Below are 19,696 nucleotides of genomic sequence, written 5' to 3'. Positions count from 1 at the left end.
AGGTCTTACATTTAAGCCTGATCTCTTTTGAGTTAATTTTTGTATATAGTATTAGGTGAGTGTCCAGCTTTGTTCTTTTGTTTGTGGATATCCAGTTTTTCCCCACCATTTGTTGAAAAGCCTGTCTTTTCCCTCACTTGTCAAAAAGTATTTGTGTATGTGAAGTTTTATTTCCAGGTTAGCTGTTCCAAGGTCCCCAACCCTCAGGCCATGGACTGGCACCAGTCCACAGCCTGTTAGAAACCAGGTCGCACAGCAGGAGGTGAGCAGCAGGAGGTGAACAGCAGGAGAACGAGCATTACAGCCTGGGCTCCACCTCCTGTCAGATCAGCAGCGGCATTAAATTCTCATAGGTTCAGGAACCCTATCGTGAACTGTTTGTGTAAGGGATCTAAATTGCATGCTCCTTATGAGAATCTAATGCCTTATGATCTGAGGTGAAACAGTTTCATCCAGAAACCATTTCCCTGGTCTGTGGGAAAACTGTCTGCCATGAAACTGGTCCTGGTGCCAAAAAGGTTTTGGACTGTTGATTTATTCCACTGGTCTAGATGTCTGCCTTTATGCCAATACCACAATTTTGATTACAGTAGCTATGTAATATGTCTTGGAATCAGGAAGAGTGAGTTCTCCAGCTTTAATTATTTTGTAAGATTGTTTTGGTTGTTTGGGACCCTGGAGATTCCACATATATTTTAGAATGAGTTTTTCTGTTTCTGAGGAATTGCAGTGAATCTGTAAATTGGTTTGGGTGATATTGATATCTTAGCAATATTAAGTCTTTCTTTTCCCACACAGACTGATGGGGAAAAAAAAGTTAAGTCTTCCAGTACATGAAAATGAGCTGTGTTTCTATTTATTTATGTGTTCTTTAATATCTTTCAGCAATGTTTTGTAGTTTTTATTGTACAGGTTTTCATTTTCTTGGTTAATTTTGAAATATTTTTCTTTTTGATGCTATTGTAAAAACTGCATAATTTCCTTTTCATCGTATTTATTATTAGTTTATAAAAATGCAATTGATTTTTGCATGTTGACTTTGTATTTTGCTACTTTACTGAATTCATTTATTCTAACATTTTTTTTGTGTGGAATCTTTAAGGTTTACTGTGTTTAAGAGCCTACCATCTGTGAACAGGAATAATTTCACTTCTTTCTTTTCTGTTTGTATGCCTTTTATTTCCTTTTCTTTCTTAGTTGCTCTGCCTGGAACTTACCTCAAGCATTCTTATGGTGCAGAACTCAGGTGGCTTCTCTGTGAATGGGAATAGACACATGTCTTATTTATTGATACTGATTTTGTGTTTTGATACTTTTCATATTTTTATAAGGGGATTTATTTTCCATTTAATGTAGCTTTTAAACTGATTTTCTAAGAAATAAACCTTTTATATTTAATTTTATTTCTAAAGTGGCACAGGGAGTTTGACATGTGTTTTTTTAGCTTTTATTTAATGCCCATCAATTGCTTACAATGTGACTAATAAATTTTTGCTTTGCTGTGTTATAATTCTTACTGCCTAATGAAATTATTTACAGATATATTTGGATTTCTTTATGAAATAAATGGGGAAGTAATATTTCATAGTCGATCTGGAAGATTATTTTCTTTTCTTTCTTGGGAAAACCCTTTTTATTTTCAGTCATGTGAAAACTCTTAAACGTATCAGTGTGCTTTTTCCCTTTCTTACAGGATTGTACTGCAGTCTGTCTTGGTTAAGTCAGAAGGTCATGAGGGGTAGAGCTAGTAAATGGGTTAGTATGGCCTGACTAGGGGCAGGCAAGGTGGCTATTTTTTTTTTTTTTTTTTTTTCAGTTTTTTGCTTTTTGCTTTATTTGTGTTTTAGTAAAACTGGTGATCCAAGCAAGTGGAGTATTGCATTTTATCTCTTTATTACATTCACTTTGAAATAAGGATTGAGTGTTTGTTCACATTTTATTATTTGTACAAAGTCCTGTGAGTAGAATTATTGGATCAAGTAATAAGAACATTTTAGACTCTTGAAAACATATTGCCAAATTATTTTAGTGCCAGTTTAAATTCCACAAGCAAAGTGAGATAATGCCTGTCGTATCTCATTACTTTTTGCCTTTATTGGGTGCTATTAAAAACAGATCTTTGTGATTTTTAGATGAAAACTTGTATCTTGCTTAAATTCTTATTTTTTTTTTAATTTTTTATTATTTATTTATTTATTTATTTTTTGAGACAAAGTCTTGTTCTGTCGCCCAGGCTGAAGGGCATTGGCGCCGTCTCAGCTCACTGCAGCCTCCACTTTCCAGGTTCAAGCAGTTCTCCCGATCAGCCTCCTGAGTAGCTGAGGCTGCAGGCATGTGCCACCACACCCAGTTAATTTTGTATTTTTAGTAGAGATGGGGTTTCACCATGTTGGCCAGACTGGTCTCGAACTCTTGACCTCAGGTGATCCACCCGCCTTGGCCTCGCAAGGTGCTGGGATTACAGGCATGAGCCACCATACCTGGCCAACAAGAGCAAGTATTTTAAATGCTTATTACCCAGTTGTCTGTCTTTTATGATTTTACTTCCATCTTTAGCCTTGTTTTTAAAGAGTTGATTTATCTAGTTAAAATATTTCCGTAATTTGTTTTGTAATTCCTCCTTTATCATGGTATTTGGACAGTATCATGCACAATATTGTGGCTCATTTATATTTTCTGCCCCAGCAGTTATTGTAAATTTATTACTTAAAAAAATTTTTTTTCCTTATTTATGTTGAAGGACTAGCAAATTTATTACTTTCTATTATTCTGAGAAAGATTCAGACTAGTGATATGCTTAAGTAGCCCTACCTCATGAGGCCCCTCAGGAATATGGCTAAGCACAGGACAGAGAGGATAAGAGGGTCTGTAGGGTAGTGGTTACAGTGGAATGTGTTTTAGAGACATGGACAGAAGACTGGGGACTAAGTGAAGATGCTTGCAGTAGGCTTTTGCTCCGTGGTACTCCAAGAGGGAGACACGGGAGAGGCCTTGTCCTTTTCTCTTTCCTTGCCTTCCTACTTTGTTCACAAATAGAAATAGAAATTTTCTTACTTTGCTCTGTTCATCACAGAGTTTCTCTTTTATTAACCTCAGTAAAATTAAATAGTATGATCATTATAAATTTACTAAAATAAAACTTTTCATATTTGGTGTTCAAAACTATCTCATTTGGCTTAGATAAAATAATGCCAGAGATATTTTGTTTTGAAGAGTAACTAAACTCCCTGCATTTTGCTTATAGCTTCAGCTAGAATGCCAGAAATACACGTAGCCTCATGGCTTATACACTTTCTACCCTTTTACTAAAAACTAATAATGTTTTTCAGGAATCCTACCTATCACTGTGTTTTTGTTTTTGTTTTTGTTTTTGTTTGAGATGGAGTCTCTCTCTGCCGCCCAGGCTGGAGTGCAGTGGCACGATCTTGGCTCACTGCAAGCTCTGCCTTGCAGGTTCACGCCATTCTCCTGCCTCAGCCTCCCAAGTAACTGGGACTACAGGCGCCCGCCACCATGCCTGGCTAATTTTTTGTATTTTTAGTAGAGACAGGGTTTCACCATATTAGCCGGGATTGTCTCGATCTCCTGACCTCGTAATGCACCCGCCTCGGCCTCCCAAACTGCTGGGATTATTACAGGCGTGAGTCACCGCGCCCGTCCCCTATCACTGTCTTTATAAACGTTGCCTTATCTTGTCTTCCCAAAAGAGAAAAAAAGTGATTTTCGTAAGGTATAATCTTAAGATGTCAGACTGATGAAACAATTGGATATAATAAATTATCTCATAGACTTTAGGTAGAAAGTTAAAATGTCAGTAAAATACCATATAGTTTGCCAAATAAAAGTGGAAAAAATTTAATCATTTCTCATGATGACCTTTAATTGAATATTTTTAGAGCCACAGCATCTAGGGCAATGGAATTGCTTTCAGAAGTTGGTTAATTTTTGAATGATTAGGTTTTATGATGAAACTACTTAAAACAATAAAAGTTTAGTGAATATCACATATGTAGAATAATGCTATGGAGAAACTTGTTTACTTTTGGGAACTGAGAATTAAAAATCGTCAGAAGTCAAAAGAGATACAGTCATGTCTATGTATCAGACCACATATTCCTGATGTTCTAAGGCAAGGCTGTGTATTTTAATTTATACACAGTTGATTAAATGATTTCTAAGCCATCAACATATTGTTGAGTAGAAATTAGTTAACAAGGGAGAGACTGGAAGAGCTATGGTAGGAAAAACAGACATGAAGTCAAAAATGTCATTCCAGAACTTCTTGGGATTTTGAAACCAGTAGCCCTATGTCAAAAAACCGTAATGACTATGTGCCTTTTTTTTTTTTTTTTTGGAGATGGAGTCTTGCACTGTCACCTGGGCTGGAGTGCAGTGGCTTGATCTTGGCTCGCTGCAACCTCTGCCTCCCAAATTCAAGCAATTCTCCTTACCTCATCCTCTCAAGTAGCTGGGATTACAGGCACCCGCCACCACGCCCAGCTATTTTTTTTGTATTTTTAGTGGAGACAGGGTTTCACTATGTTGCCCAGACTCATCTCGAACTCTTGACCTCATGATCTGCCCGCCTCAGCCTCCCAGACTGCTGGGATTACTGGCATGAGCCACTGCCCGTGGCCCATAATGAGTATATTCTATTTAAGATACATTAGTATATAATTTTGCAGCTTGGGATTATTTCTATTCAAAAGGATTGATATAAAAAATTTTTTATCACTTGAAGTGAAAAATTGTGGTTTCTTGAAAACATGAGTGTATACAATAATACTAAACAAAGTACTCTGTAGCTAAGGTTCTACTGTTAACAAAATGGATAATCCCCTAATCTAAAAACAAACTAGCAAAAATCTCCATTTTCTTTCCTTAATTAACTATCCTGATGTGCTCTCATGGGCAGTCTTGTTTTCCTCTTCAATTTTTTAAGGTTTTTTGTTTTTGTTTTGTTTTGTTTTATTTTGTTTTTTGAGACAGAGAGTTGCTCTTGTTGCCCAGGCTGGAGTGCAATGGCACGGTCTCGGCTCACTGCAACCTCTGCCTCCCGGGTTCAAGCGATTCTCCTGCCTCAGCCTCCCGAGTAGCTGGGATTACAGGCATGTGCCACCACGCCTGGTTAATTTTTGTATTTTTAGTGGAGACAGGGTTTCACCATGTTGGCCAGGCTGGTTTCTTCTCTTTCATTTAAAAACCTTTTCCAACTGCACAGAGTCTGGTTGAGGGAGTGGGGACACTGTTCTGTTTGTAGTATCTGTGAATAGTATTCCCTAGAGTTTTGCACCATGACAATCTTTCTTAACAGTATTTCCTGAAAATTTATTACAGCAGATTTATTGTAGTAGTTCTATTATCTTACAGATGTACCATAACTTACCCAGTACTTTTTTGATGTACATCTTCAATGGCTTTCACTGTTTAAATTATTCATTCAGAAGTGTTTTTGTGTATAGCATGTATCAGGCACTGTTCTTGCAGTTTTACAGTCATTGCAGCTATGAACAACTTTTGCATATATTTCTGAATACTTACACATATATATAAAGGATAAATGCCCAGATGTGAAGTTGTTGGGTCAAAATATGAATATTTAATATTTTGATATTCACCTTTAGAGAGAAATTCGACAGTAGCTTCCACAGCATTGCACCAATTTGTACTCCATTTGGTTGTGTGGAGGTACTGTTTTCCGTGTACCCTCATCAGCATTGAATTGTTGGTCTTTTAATTTTTGCTAATCTGAAAGGTGAAAAATTAATGAGGATCAATCTGTTTTTATCCTTAAATTCCTGAACATTAGGACACACTTGTTAAACTTCTGGATATGATTAAACAGGATTCAAATGATATGCACATTAATGTTAAGCCATTAAAATAGAATATTCTAATTTACTTTATATATTATTTGTATTAACTCAGTTAACACGTATATAATAAGGACTTAATTTGGATATGGCTAGGTAGTCTTCCCCCTCTCCACTGAGACAGAGTCTCGTTCTGTTGCCCAGGCTGGAGTGCAGTGGTGGGATCTTGGCTCACTGCAACCTCCGCCTTCTCGGTTCAAGCGCCTTCTCGGTTCAAGCGATTATCCTGCCTCAGCCTCCCGAGTAGCTGGGATTACAGGCATGTGCCACTAAGCCCAGCTAATTTTTGTCTTCTTAGTAGAGACAGGGTTTCACCATGTTGGCCAGGCTAGTCTCGAACTCTTGACCTCATGATCCGCCCGCCTTGAACTCCCAAAGTGCTGGGATTACAGGCGTGAGCCACCGTGCCCAGCAGTTGTGTAGTCTTAATTGTGGAGAAGCCAGAAATGTGAGATAGGCTTTAAGGTGTTTGTTACCCGGTTAGGGAGGTAATGTTCACATTCAAAATAAGTAGCAAGTAGATACGTGTTTGCATGATAAAGCACTATCAGTTGTACATCTAAAGGTCAGTTACTGCATTGGCCTAATGAATGGAGAATTCAGTCAAGGCTGCTTGTAGTGAGACTTGAGGGAGCTTTGAGGGATGAATGCACCTACTTTGGATTGGCAGAGTTTATAGGAGAAGAAATGCCAAGAAAGGGGAGAACTGTGAGTGGTCACAGAAATAGAAAATAAAATGGTTTATTTTAGAAATAAATAGAATAAAATACAATTGCATCTATATAGCAATATTCAATTGTTTACAAATACAGTGTTCACTGAACACTGCTTTAAATTATAATCCCATTACATCAAAATTTTTCTAATTTAATCAGATTTAATTATTTAATCAGAATAAAATAGAAAATAAAGTGGTACACACCCACAGGTAAAGTAAGCCCTTTGAACCGAGGAAGCCCTGGAGGAGGCTTAAGGAAATGTAGCTTTGCTAGGAAAGAGCCTGGGGTCGCTCAGAGATCGGAGGCTGGTAAGTGTTTTTGGGCAGAGGAAGGGGGTTGAAAGTGATAAGGTGGACTGACTCCACACTGGTGGGAGTCTGGCAGGAGTTGGGGCTGCTGTTTCATTTGTAGAAGGTTATAATAGGCTTTCAGTAGGGTGGTGGTAGTGAAAATGGAGAGGAAGCATCACTGGTGATTATTAATAAAATGATAATTTCTGTATAGATAAATCACCTACAAATAACTAAGGTTTGCTGTGTTCTATTTAAATCTGGTTAAATTCGAAAAACTTTGGTGTATATAATGCGATTATAATTTAAAGCAGTGTTCAGTGAAAACTGTGTTTGTAAACAGTTGAATATTGCTATATAGATGCAGTTGTAAAGTGTTTCTTGAAAGCATTGTGTGTGCCTGTTAGTTCCAACATGTTAAGAAACATGTTATCAAAAATGAGCTAGTTTGCTAATATAGAAGAGAGCCTATATTGACTTTATATATTTCTTCTGTTACAACTGTATGATAATGTTCTTTTTGTGTATTTTTATTTCTACATATTTGAGGGTCAGCCCCTCTTTATTTTTAAACAAATTTAAATTTTTTGTCCCAAGTTTTAAAAATTATTTTTTACTTTTTTGGTAGACGGGGGTCTCACTGTTGCCCAGGCTGGAGTGCAGCGGTTATTCACAGGCATGATTATTGTGCGCTGCATCCTTAAACTCTTGGCCTCAAGTGAACCTCCTGCCTCAGCCTCCTGAGTAGCTGGGACTATAGGTGTGTGTCACTGTAGGTGTGTGTCACTGTGCCCTGCCCTGCCCAGTTGTGTTGTTTTGTTTTGTTTTGTTGAGACAGGGTCTCTCTGTCTCTCACCCAGGCAGGGTACAGTTGTGAGATCACAGCTCACTGTAGCCTAACCTGTGCTGAAGTGATCCTCCCAAGTAGCTGGGACCACAGGTGTGCACCACCATAGCCAGCTAATTTTGACATTTTTTTTGTAGAGACCAGGTCTTGCCATGTTCCTAGGCTGGTCTCGAACTCCTGCGCTCAAGTGATCATCCCTTCTCAGCCTTCCAAAGTGCTAGGATTATAGGCATGAACCATCGTGCCCATTCCCAATTTTTTTTTTTTTTTACTGTGGTAAAGTACATACTGTCTTGACCATTTTAAAATCCAGTGGCATGAAGTATATTAATATTGTGCAACCATCCCTGCCATCTATCTCTAGAACCCTTTTCATCTTGCAAAACTGAAACTCTATACCCATTTAACAGTAATTCACTATCCCCTCTTCCCCAGCTCCTGGCAACCACCATCCTGCTTTCTAAGATTCTGACTACTCTAGATTTCTTATATAAGTAGAATCATACTTATATGTCTTCTTATTTGATTTACATGTCATATTATTTGTCTTCTTCTGACTGGCTTATTTCACTAAATGTAATGTCCTCAAGGTTTGTCCATGTTATGTCAGATTTTTTTTTTCCTTTTTAAGGCATAGTAATATTCTATTGTATGTGTATACCATGTTTTATTCATTTATTCTCCAATGGACACTTGGGTTGCTTCCACATTTTAGGTATTGTGAATGATACTGCTATGACTGTGGGTATACAAACCTCTTCAAGATTCTGTTTTTTAATTCTTATGAGTATATACCCAGAAGTGGAGTATGTGATCATATGGTAATTCTATTTTTAATTATTTGAGGAACCACTAAACTGTTTTCCACAGCAGCTGCACCATTTTACATTCCCCACCAGCAGTGCACAGGGGTTCCAGTTTCTCCCTGTCCTCAGCACTTTTTTTTTTTTTTTTGATAGTGGCCATCCTAATGGGTGTGAGGTGGCATCGCATTGTAGTTTTGATTTGCATTTCTCTAACGATTAGTGGTGTTGAGCATGTTTTCATGTGCATATTTGCCATTTGTATGTACTTGGAGAAATGTCTGTCCAAGTCCTTTGTCCCTTTTTGAACTGAGTTGTTTTCAGTTGTTGAGTTTTAGAAGTCCTGCTCCTACCCTACCCCCTTTTATTTTAGTGCAGCATTGCAGTGGTAGAAGACATTCTTTTGTTGGTGATGATACAGTAGCTGGTAGGTGATGAGAACCAGATAGCTCAGGACCTTAGGAAATGCAGAGTAATTAAACCGATTCATTCATTGTTACTTTATGAATTATTTTACTGTTCGATTGGCTAGACTGAGCCATTTTAATCCACAAAGCTACCTATAAAACCTCTTGGTTTATCTTTTCCCTGTGTTAGCCATGTTATGAGCCCCTATTAACTTGGGCAGTAACTGCTAGGAAGCATTCTTGTTTTTATTTTTGTTTTGTTTTTTATAAACGGAGTCTTGCTCTGGTCACCCAGGCTGGAGTGCAGTAGTGTGATCTCGGCTCACTGCAAACTCCACCTCCCGGGTTGTAGTGATTCTGCTACCTCAGTCTCCTGAGTAGCTGGGCTTACAGGCATGGGCCACCATATCTGGCTAATTTTGTATTTTTAGTAGAGACGGGGTTTCGCTATGTTGGCTAGGCTGGTCCGAACTCCTGACGTCAGGTGATCCTCCCACCTTGACCTTCCAAAGTGCTGGGATTACAGGAGTGACCCGCTGCACCTAGCCTAGGAAGCATTTTTACTGAAATATAAACCAGTTTATTAAAAGGTGTCAATATAGTACTTGCAGGGGGTGATGGTGGGGGATGACTTGGCAGGTTTTATATTAAGTATATTTAACATTTAGGCGCATTAAAATATTAATTTTTGACCTAAATATCTTATCAAGATAAAGTCATTGTTACGAAATAGGTAACAAAATATATCTGTTGAACTGCTTGTTTTTTTCCTGAAATTTTGGTATCTTTTAAAAAGCATAGACTTTTGATGAGGACTTCCAGAAGTGAAAATATATTACATGTGTAGTATCTTAACTGTTTCCAGAATGCCTTCACATGTTACTGCATTGAGTCCACAAAACAATCTTAAGGCAGGTGAGAAAAGTGTTACTCCGATTTGAAATGAGGAGTAGAGAGACTTGTAAATTTCCTAAATAACTTGGATAGTAACCAGTAGGGGTAAGGCTAGGATATAGGACTGTTACATTCTGGTCTAGTTAAGTTTAAAAATTTATAAAGAGGGAAAAAGGATCCATAGATTTAGAGCAGTCATAACTATTATATCATACTAGTAGCCTACTCATTTAGTAATTATAAATTAAATGAATCTGAATATAATATTTGGAATTGATAAGATTATGCCAAAATTCATGAAATTGTGGCATTATTTCATTTACTGTTGCTATATAATATACTCTTCCAAAACATAGTGGTGAAAGCAGGTATTTTATTATGCTTCTTAGAAACAAGAACTTGGAGTCACAAGGAAAATGAGCACGCAAACGAAGGATTTCTCAGCAAGGCAAATTTACTTCTGCAAAAGGATGCTGCTTGCACATCTGGCCACTGCGAGAGCACACCAAACAAAGGAGGGAAGGGGTTTTTATCCCTAACACGGTTAATCCCTGGTTCTGTGTCCTGTCCCCATTAGCTGGAGTCAGACCGCACAATCTACACTGACCCAATTGGCTGCTGTTTAAAATTGAATATGGCTAATTAGGTGGGAAGGGAGAGGCTGTTTGTTACAGTACAAGGCATGTTTGGGCATGTCAGGGCATGGCAAAGGCGGGAAGGGTAGTTCTGATGGGGAGAGCTGTTTCTGTGGTAGGGGCAGTTTACAGAATAGGTAGCCAGGAGTGAAGAGGATGCTTTCCAAATAAGGAAGAGATGTCAGTTACAGATTGGGACTGGCGGGAGAAGTTGTTAACAGAGCAGATAGTTTAGGAGAAGAGACAAGGAAGTTGATCTCGAGAACAAAGAAAAAGGAAGTCACAAATTAAACCTTTGAAGAGCAACTTAACCGTACTTGACAGTTATCTTCTTTTGATTTTTATATTTCTTCCTCTTCAAATATTTTTAACATTTCTTGACTCTGTTGTTCTGTCTGGTTTTCTAAAAGTAAGAGCTTATCTGAATAAGGTGGTGGGGGGATTGAAAAAGGTTTTAGTGAGAGTTGTTTCAATAAGCCTTTGTGCTAGGCTTTGGGCACAGGGTATGATATAACATCCTACAAGAATAAGCACACCTATTACAATGGCAAAAGAAGTAAGGACTGAGGACATAAATCCTTTCCATTTGCCGAACCAGTTTTCCATTAAATTAGTGAAGGGGGCCGGGCGCCGTGGTTCACGCCTGTAATCCCAGCACTTTGGGAGGCCGAGGCAGGCAGATCACGAGGTCAGGAGATTGAGACCATCCTGGCTAACATGGTGAAACCCCGCTCTACTAAAAATACAAAAAAAAAAAAATTAGCTGGGCTTGGTGGCAGTCGCCTGTAGTCCCAGCTACTCAGGAGGCTGAGGCAGGAGAATAGTGTGAACCCGGGAGGCACAGCTTGCAGTGAACCGAGATAGCACCACTGCACTCCAGGCTGGGCAACAGAGCAAGACTCTGTCACAAAAAAAAAAAAAAAGAAATGAGTGAAGGGATCGTTTATTCCTGAATTTTTAGCTAGTTCATTGGATAAAGCAGTAAGACTTTGTAATGCTTTTGTTATGGTTCCATCAGGAGCAGTATTATTAGGTATAAAAGCACAACTTTGAGTTCCAATGATGATGCAATCTCCACCTTTCTCTGCTAGTGTCATGTCTAATGCTATTCTATTTTCCCAAGCCATTTGGCTGGTGTTTAGCTATCCCTTTAATAGCATCTCTAGTACAGTTAACAAATCGTTGCTGGTTGTAATAGATGTAATTTATCCAATCTACATTTTTATTTACAGTTAACCACCAGAATAGTATGGACTCAAACCCTGTACTATCTGATTTTACACCTTAAATTCATCTGGCACTCCTCTCGGGACTCATGTGGCATCTATGTTAACATGAGAGTCAAAGGACCCATGAGGGCCATTTCTTGTTTTATGATGCTTTGTCTTTATCCTTTTTGGTTGTTGAAATTCTAGGGTGAACGGGATGGCCAATTGGATCAGAGCACAAGTGCCACTCTAGTTACTTGGCAGAGTGTCCAGTAATGGTCTGCCACAATACCACCATACATTCACTTGGGGATGGATCAGGGCAGACTGATGGGTCAGCTCTCGGAATGGCTTAAGCTCACTGCATCTCTTTAGGTCTCCAAGAAATGCTAAGTTTTCTCTTTGTTGTGAGAGACATGAGGTAAAATTGACATGGGGAGACAGAAGCTGAATGGCCCTCAGGGGCTGACCCATAGGGTGCCGAACTTAGGGAATAGCCGAGAGAGAGCTCGGCATAACTCATTACCCCAGGCTGTGGGGCATTGGAAGAGAGCTACCTTACAGTTCATGCCTGGTCGGCTGCAGGACCATCCGAGTGGAAAGGGGATAATCTGGGCCTCTGGCCTGCGGTGCACACAAGCATAACAATCTCTTTTGTTTAGAGTGCGGATGGAATATTTAATCCATTTCAGCCAGGTATTTGCGTCTTTGTATCCCGTCTCTAGAGCTATAGTCTGCCTTAAGTCTTTTACCTCCACAGCCGTTACCTTAGTTGGGTGGTTCTGGAGATGGGAGGAGAATGCTGGGCATGATATGTTTGGGGAAAGTGTTAGATCCCATACATTCCCCGGACTCTGGGTCTGGATTTCTTTATTGTGGTTTTTTTTTTTTTTTTTTTTTTTTGTGGAGACGGAGTCTTGCTCTGTAGCCCGGGCTGGAGTGCAGTGGCCGGATCTCAGCTCACTGCAAGCTCCGCCTCCCGGGTTTACGCCATTCTCCTGCCTCAGCCTCCGGAGTAGCTGGGACCACAGGCGCCCGCCACCTCGCCCGGCTAGTTTTTTTTTTGTATTTTTAGTAGAGACGGGGTTTCACCATGTTAGCCAGGATGGTCTCGATCTCCTGACCTCGTGATCCGCCCATCTCGGCCTCCCAAAGTGCTGGGATTACAGGCTTGAGCCACCGCGCCCGGCCTCTTTATTATTTTTAACCGATGGTCTAGCCAGCCTCAGAGAGAAGATTCCTACAGGGTCCTGTCCTGTAACATCTCCTCCTAACCCATATCGTTAGAATATGGAAGGTTCTTGGGCCACTGTTTGGGGATTATCTATAATTAGCAATAAGGGGTTACACTGCAGTGACTTACAATTTGGTGGGGTGGGACCACGAATAAGTTGGAGTTTCTGTTTCAGTCCTTGCAACTTATTTGAAGAAGGGGCCTGGCTGTCCATCCTCCATGTTGGATGGTCCACCAAACATTTGTCCAGTCACCACAGGAACTTTTTAAGGATCCATACTTATACTTTGTTGACTCACTACAGTATGGACATAGATACTTATCTACATTTGATAGCTGCCTTTGAGCTCGTTCATCTCCACGAGATGACTGAACAAGGGTCGAACTGAAGGGTTAAGGGATGGTTAGTTTGAGTCACGTAGATGACAAGGTAACCTCCTGTTGGAAAGAAAAGGGAAAATAATATTAAGCCCTTTTTAGAGTTAATGTGGTGGGGGTGGGCCCTGGGCTGACAGCTCATTTTTCTCTGGCTGTGGAAGCCACTCCTTTCACTCGCATGTGGTGTGTCCATCCCCTTTTGGCCATGCAGACAGTGGTTTCTGTAGTTAGAAGCACTAGATAGGGTCCTTCCCAAGCTGGTTCGTGTTTTCTTTCTTCCAGCTTTTGATGAGAACGTGATCCCCAGGCTGACGCTGACATCCTGGGAACTCCAAGGGTGGCATCTCTGCAAAAGGCCTTTAGTTTTGAGGGAAGAGAAAGTGGAAGACAGACCAAGTATATAGCTCCTGAAAAATGGATCTTTAGTTTCAAACGTAGGAGTGTCAGCAGTGGAGTGTAAATAAGGCAACCCATATAGCATTTCATAAGAAGATAAGCCAATATCTTTCTGAGGGGCAATTTGGACCCTAGGTAAGGCAATAGGAAGGCATTTGGTCCATGGTAGTCGAGTCTCTAAAGTTAATTTGGTTAGGTGGGTTTTTAGGGTTTGGTTTATTCTTTCTACTTTTCCTAATGAAGGTGAGTGCCAGGGGGTATGGTATTCCCATCTTATTTCTAATACCTGGGCTACCTTGTTAATGACATGTGCAGTCAAATGGGTTCTATTATCTGAATCAATATTTTCTAGTAATCCAAACCTAGGTATAATATTTTTGATTAATGCCTTAACTACATTACTGGTGGCTGCACTTGAAAAGGGAATAGCTTCTACCCAGTGAGTAAGGTGATCCAGTATTACTAGTAGATACTTTAGGCGACCTATTGGGGGCATTTCGGTGTAATCTATTTGGATACTTTGGAATGGCCCTAAACCAGGGTTTCTTCCTCCGAGGGGTTTTCTTAGGGTTTGCTTATTAGTTTTTTTTTGCATATTAGACAATTATCTGTAACTTGTTTTGCTAAATTCCTGTACATCCATAGACTCCAAGAACTGCATCACACATAGCTTAAGGTCCCCAATGGGTTCCCTGATGCAACTGAGATAAAACCTCCCTCATGAGAGATTTAGATAGCATTTCTCTTTGATCTGGTAACACCCGTTTCCCTTCTAAGTTTTCCTTGGCTCCTATTTTTATTAATTTCTCCTTTTCAGCAGGGGAGAAAATGGGAATGGCGGTAGGGGGAGAAAGGCAAGGAGTGAGGTGAAAAACGGGCGTTTCAGAGGAAACCGCAGCTTGTTTGGTTGTTTGGTCTGAAGGTTATTCCCTTGGCTTTCAAAAGAAAGATTTTTCTGGTGTCCTGGAACATGGACAATAGCTATTTCTTCTGGCAACTGAAGGTTATCTAATGCCTGGGTGATTAATTCTTTGTGGGCAAGGTCTTGGTCTTTGCTATTAATGAGACCTTGTTGAGTCCAAATTTTTCCAAAGGTATGGGCTACCCCGAAGACATATTTAGAATCAGTATAAATAGTCCCTTCTTGGTTTTGTAAATGTTTTAAAGCCTGATATAATGCAAACAATTCACATGTTTGATCTGACCAGTTATTGGGCAATCTTCCTGACTCTACTTCTGCAAGAACTTCTCCATCAACCACCGCATACCCGTTATGCCTTTGTCCCCCAGTTACCCTAGAGGGGCCATCTATGAACAGATGTCCTGTTTTGAAAAGGGTCTCTTTTAAATCGGCCTTGACTTTTGTGTGATAATCAATTAAATCTAAACATTTATGCTCAGGTCCTTTTAGATTTGGGTTCCCTGTCAGGAAACCTGCTGGGTTAAGTGAATTATCAGTGGTTAATATTAAGTCACCTATTTCTAGTAAGATAGCATCATACTTTAAAATCCTTGAGTCGGTGAGCCATCTTCCTGCCTTTTAAGATTGTCCTAACCTGATGGGGTGTGGTCACCACCAAGTTTCCCCCAAAGGTTAGCTTTCTGCTTTCTTTAGTTAATAAGATGGTAGCCGTGATAAATTGAATACATTTGGGCCACCCACAGGTTACTGGGTCTAAAACTTTTGATAGAAAGGCCACAGGTTGTCAGTGGCCCGCATGCTCTTGAGTAAGCACCCCTAAAGCTATCCCCTTGTTGTTTGTGTTAATGAAAAGGTGAAATGGTTTTTTTAGGAAAGGAAGGGCTAAGACAGGGGCAGTAATGGTAGGTGTTTTAGCTCCTCAACCTGGTGGATTTCATCAGAAGTCCATAGGAGAAGGTCAGGCTTTTCCTGGGTGAGGTTCACGTATAAGGGTTTCATCTTTAGGGCATATTAATCCATGGTCAGCAATACCCAACTAATCCTCAAAATTTTCTGAGCTCTTGCTTGGTTTTAGGCAAAGGTAAGGACGTGATTCCTTCGACCCGTTCGGGCCTTATCTTTGACTTGCCTTTACTTATTAAGTGTCCTAAATATTTAACCTTGGGTTCCACAGATTGGAGCTTTCCTTTTGAAACTCGTAACCCCTTCCCTTGTAAATAGTTAAGAAGGTGTGTGGAGAAGACAGCCACCTGTTCTATAGCTTCACCAGATATAAGCAGGTCATCCACGTATTGGAGCAAGCATATGTGTTTTGGGGTACAAATTTGTTCTCGAATCTGTTCTAGGACTTGACCAAAGAGGTTAGGTGAATCTGTAAACCCTTGGGGCAAGACTGTCCATTGGTATTATTGCTTTTGCCCAGAATGAGGATCTTCCCATTCGAAAGCAAATATGTCCCTGCTGTCCTCAGCCAAGGGGCATGCCCAGAAGGTGTCTTTTAAGTCTATCTCTGTAAACCATTGATGGTCATATGGTATTTTGCTAAGTGTAGTCTAAGGGTTGGGAACAACAGGGTAGGTAGTCTGGACTATTTGGTTAATAGCTCTGAAGCTTTGCACTAGTCAGTATGACCCGTCTGATTTCTTTACAGGCTATATTGAAGTGTTATAAGGAGACGTACAGGGTTCAAGGAGCTTATCTTGAATGAGACCTTCGACTACAGGTTTTAGGCCTATCCTGTCCTCTAGGGGAATGGGATATTGCTTTCTTCTTACTATTTCCCCTGGGGATTTTAACTTTATATGTATTGGAGCGGCTTGAAGTCTTCCTCGATTTCCTTCTCTCGCCCATACATCAGGATGAATATATTTTTCATTTGCAGTGGTAAGTAGATTTAATGAGGTGAGAAATCTGTTTGGACTGACACGTAGGTCTATACCTACTTTTAGCTTTAAATCTCTTCCTAATAGGTTAGTTCCTGCCTCAGGGATTAACAGAAATGGAACGTGAACTGATCAGTTTTTATATTTGACCTCTGTGTCTTCTAAGATTCTTGCTTTAAACCTTTCTCCTTTGACCCCCAAGACAAAAAGTTCTTCTGAGGAGCAAGGGACATTAAATAAAGGGAAACAAACAGGAGCAAGCTGCTCCTAAATCTGTTAAAAGGGTTATAAACTTTTCATGTTTGGGTCCCACCTCTAAATTTATTAAGGGCTCTTGGTAGGATTCAAGATAAAAAGAATACAGCCCCTGACTCCCTGTTCTTCTTCAAAGGCCTTAAATGGAATGACTGCTTTCTCCTTCTCCCATTCAGGACATTCTCTCTTAAAATGACTACTCCTCCACGTTTGAAGCATGTATTTTGTCCTCCCTCCGTTCCTGTTCCAAGGTTACCTGGTCTCGACTCTCTGTGTCCTTTATATGGTTTAGCATGTGAGGACTTAAAGCCTTTGTAAGTTTTGGCTCCCTGTAGGCCTTGTTTAGGGTGGGATCCCTAGGTAACAGAGAGTAGTATCGGTGGGCCTTGTCTTTTGGAACTGCTGTTGGAAGGTGAGTAACATAATTTTTCCTTTTTGTTTCTGCTTTTCTTCATCTCTTCTCACATATACTTTTTGAGCTTCTCTTAAAAGCTCTTCGATAGTCCGGTCTTTCCAATTCTCTATCTTTTGTAATTTCTTAGCAATATCTGGCCGTTTGTAACAAAACGTAACCTGAGTATTCCCTGCCCAAGAGGGTCTTCTAAATCTAGGCCTGCATATTGTCTCATTTGCTCTTTCAGCCTCTCTAGGAATTCCATAGGTCCTTCATCCTTTCTTTGTTGTATATTGAATGCTCAGGAAATATTTTGGGTCCTAGGTACTGATTCCCGAATTCCTTTTATTACCACTTCCCTGAGGTCTTTCATATTCTGTTGGTGAGCTGCATTGTTATTGTCCCATCGAGGGTCTTGGGCTGGACATTTTTGGTCTGCCATAGGAACGTTTTGGCCAGGAGGTTGTTCACGTTCCCAGACTACCATAGCAACCCTATGGATCATGCCTCTTTCTTCCCCTGAAAAGAGGATGCCCAGGATGGTCATTAACTCCTCCCAACTATACAGCTGTGGCCCTAAGAATTGATCAATTTGATCTGCTACCCGACATGGGTCATCTAATAATGACTTGAGTTCCTTTTTTAAATTTCGAACTTCTGAGCTAGTTAAGGGAGCATTTACGAAGCCGATTCCTCCTCCTTCAAGGGGCACTTCCCTTAAGGGGAAAAGAGTTGGTGCTGATTCCTTAGAGGTAGAGGGGAAAGGGAAGTTCTGAATATCCTTTTTACACTGTTCTGCCTCACACTAGAGCCTTCCTGGAGGAGGCGTAGACTCAGATGTGTGGTTAGGGAGGGCATGGGGCATTGGGGCAGACATTGACTCAGGGTTATACGGAGGAGGAATTGAGTGAAGGGGGTCCTGTGCACCCGCTTGGGGTGGGGGATTTAGTGGAAGCAGGTGGTCTAGTGGGTCTCATGCATTGGTGGATTGTTTTGAGGTAAAGGTCTTACTTTCCTCAAAGGAAGTGATTTCTGGCTGACTTCCTATAGCTTTTAGGAGGTAAAGAAGGATGGGTCCCTGCTGCCAACACAGGGCATAATCTGTTTCCTCCTGGGAGATGGGACTCTTGTCATTGACATACTCTATTAGAACGTGACAAATCCAATCATTTGACTGAAACTTTGGCCAGAAAGCTGAGGGTTTGAGGATGAGCTCTGTGGTCCAAATGAAACAACAACATTTTATCATTTGTTGTTTTTTCTTATGTTTAGTCCTTTCACTGTCCCTCCAATATTTTAACATGAGACCTAAGGGACTACCAGAGGGAATGTTATTTTCATCACTAGCTTTATCTCTTTTATTTCTTGTCTTACTTGGGGTGTTTCCCATCCTGGAGGTTTGGTGTGAGGCTCAATGCCTCGTGTTAGAGATTTCTTGCCTTCTCTTCTCTAGAGGTTTACTGAGGCTGTCTCTCCTATTAGAGATTTCTTGCCTTCCCTTCTCTAGAGGCTTGCTGAGGCTCAATCCCTCATATTAGAGATTTCTTGCCTCCCCTTCTCTAGAGATTTGCTGAGGCTCAATTCCTCCTCATATTGGAGATTTCTTGCCTTCCTTTCTCTAGAGGCTTAATCCCCCCACCCCTACAACTGGAGGTGTCTTGCACTCCTCTCCTTTCGCTTTGGCCTTCTCTGGCTGCTTCTGTCGTGGGAATTTAAGTCCCTCTTAGCATCAGTGTGTTGGTATAAGCCCCGTGACAGGAATCTGCCATAAGCCGTATGAGGTGACCACGGAACTGCAGATCCAGACTCCACACTTGCTTTGTGCTTAATTATACATCTCATTCACATACATTCAACCTCCAAGATGTACCAACTACCAAGGAAATACTTTGTTGCCCCTGTGACTTTTCTTACCGTGGTTTGTGCACAGAGTTACCTGGTCGCCATGGTATGTGAGGATCCTTTTCACCTGCGTTGCTGAGAGTCCAGGTTTATTTGTCATGCTGGGGGAGGTCCTGATCCCTCATCCCTGAGGATACCGCAGCGAGACAGTGGGATGCATCTCCTCATGAGAGATGGTCAGGGACCTCTTCCCGGATGAGAAAGGCAATCACGGATGAGCCCCCAAGTTGTTAGAAACAAGGGCTTGGAGTGACAAGGAAAACAAGCACCCAAACGAAGCGTTTCTCAGCAAAGCAAATTTACTTCTGCAGAAGGGTGCTGGTTGCACTTCTGGCCGTGCTGTAAGAGCACACCAAACAAAGGAGGGAAGGGGTTTTTATCCCTAACACGGTTAATCCCTGGTTCTGTGTCCTGTCCCCATTGGCTAGAGTCAGACTGCACAATCTACACTGACCCTATTGGCTACCATTTAAAATTGAATATGGCTAATTAGGTGGGGAGAGGCTGTCTGTTACAGTACAAGGCATGTTTGGGCATGTCAGGGTGCAGCAAAGGTGGGAAGCGTAGTTTTTAACAGGGAGAGCTATTTCAGCAGTAGGGGTTGCTGACAGAATGGGTAGCCAGGATTAAAGAGGACTCTTTCCAAATAAGGAAGA

General features: G+C 40.7%; 1 protein-coding gene across 12 annotated transcripts in view; it reads left to right on the top strand.

Moving 5' to 3' along the window:
- The window catches only part of PIAS2 (protein inhibitor of activated STAT 2), a 158,864-nt gene that overhangs the window by 28,852 nt on the left and 110,316 nt on the right, over positions 1-19,696 (top strand). The window contains exon 1 of one of the 12 annotated variants that reach the window (XM_021930105.2): positions 16,339-16,490. The exons of the other annotated variants lie outside the window; for them this stretch is intronic. Coding sequence (XP_021785797.2) covers positions 16,409-16,490 — 82 coding nt within the window. The 5' untranslated portion in view covers positions 16,339-16,408. Of the gene's footprint in view, positions 1-16,338; positions 16,491-19,696 lie in introns of those variants that run through there. 12 annotated transcript variants of the gene reach the window in all.

This window comes from Papio anubis, chromosome 19 (assembly GCF_008728515.1).
Source record: "Papio anubis isolate 15944 chromosome 19, Panubis1.0, whole genome shotgun sequence".
Classification (NCBI taxonomy): Eukaryota; Metazoa; Chordata; class Mammalia; order Primates; family Cercopithecidae; genus Papio; species Papio anubis.
Note: the sequence above shows the minus strand (reverse complement) of the source record. Positions and strands in the feature narration are given on the sequence as shown.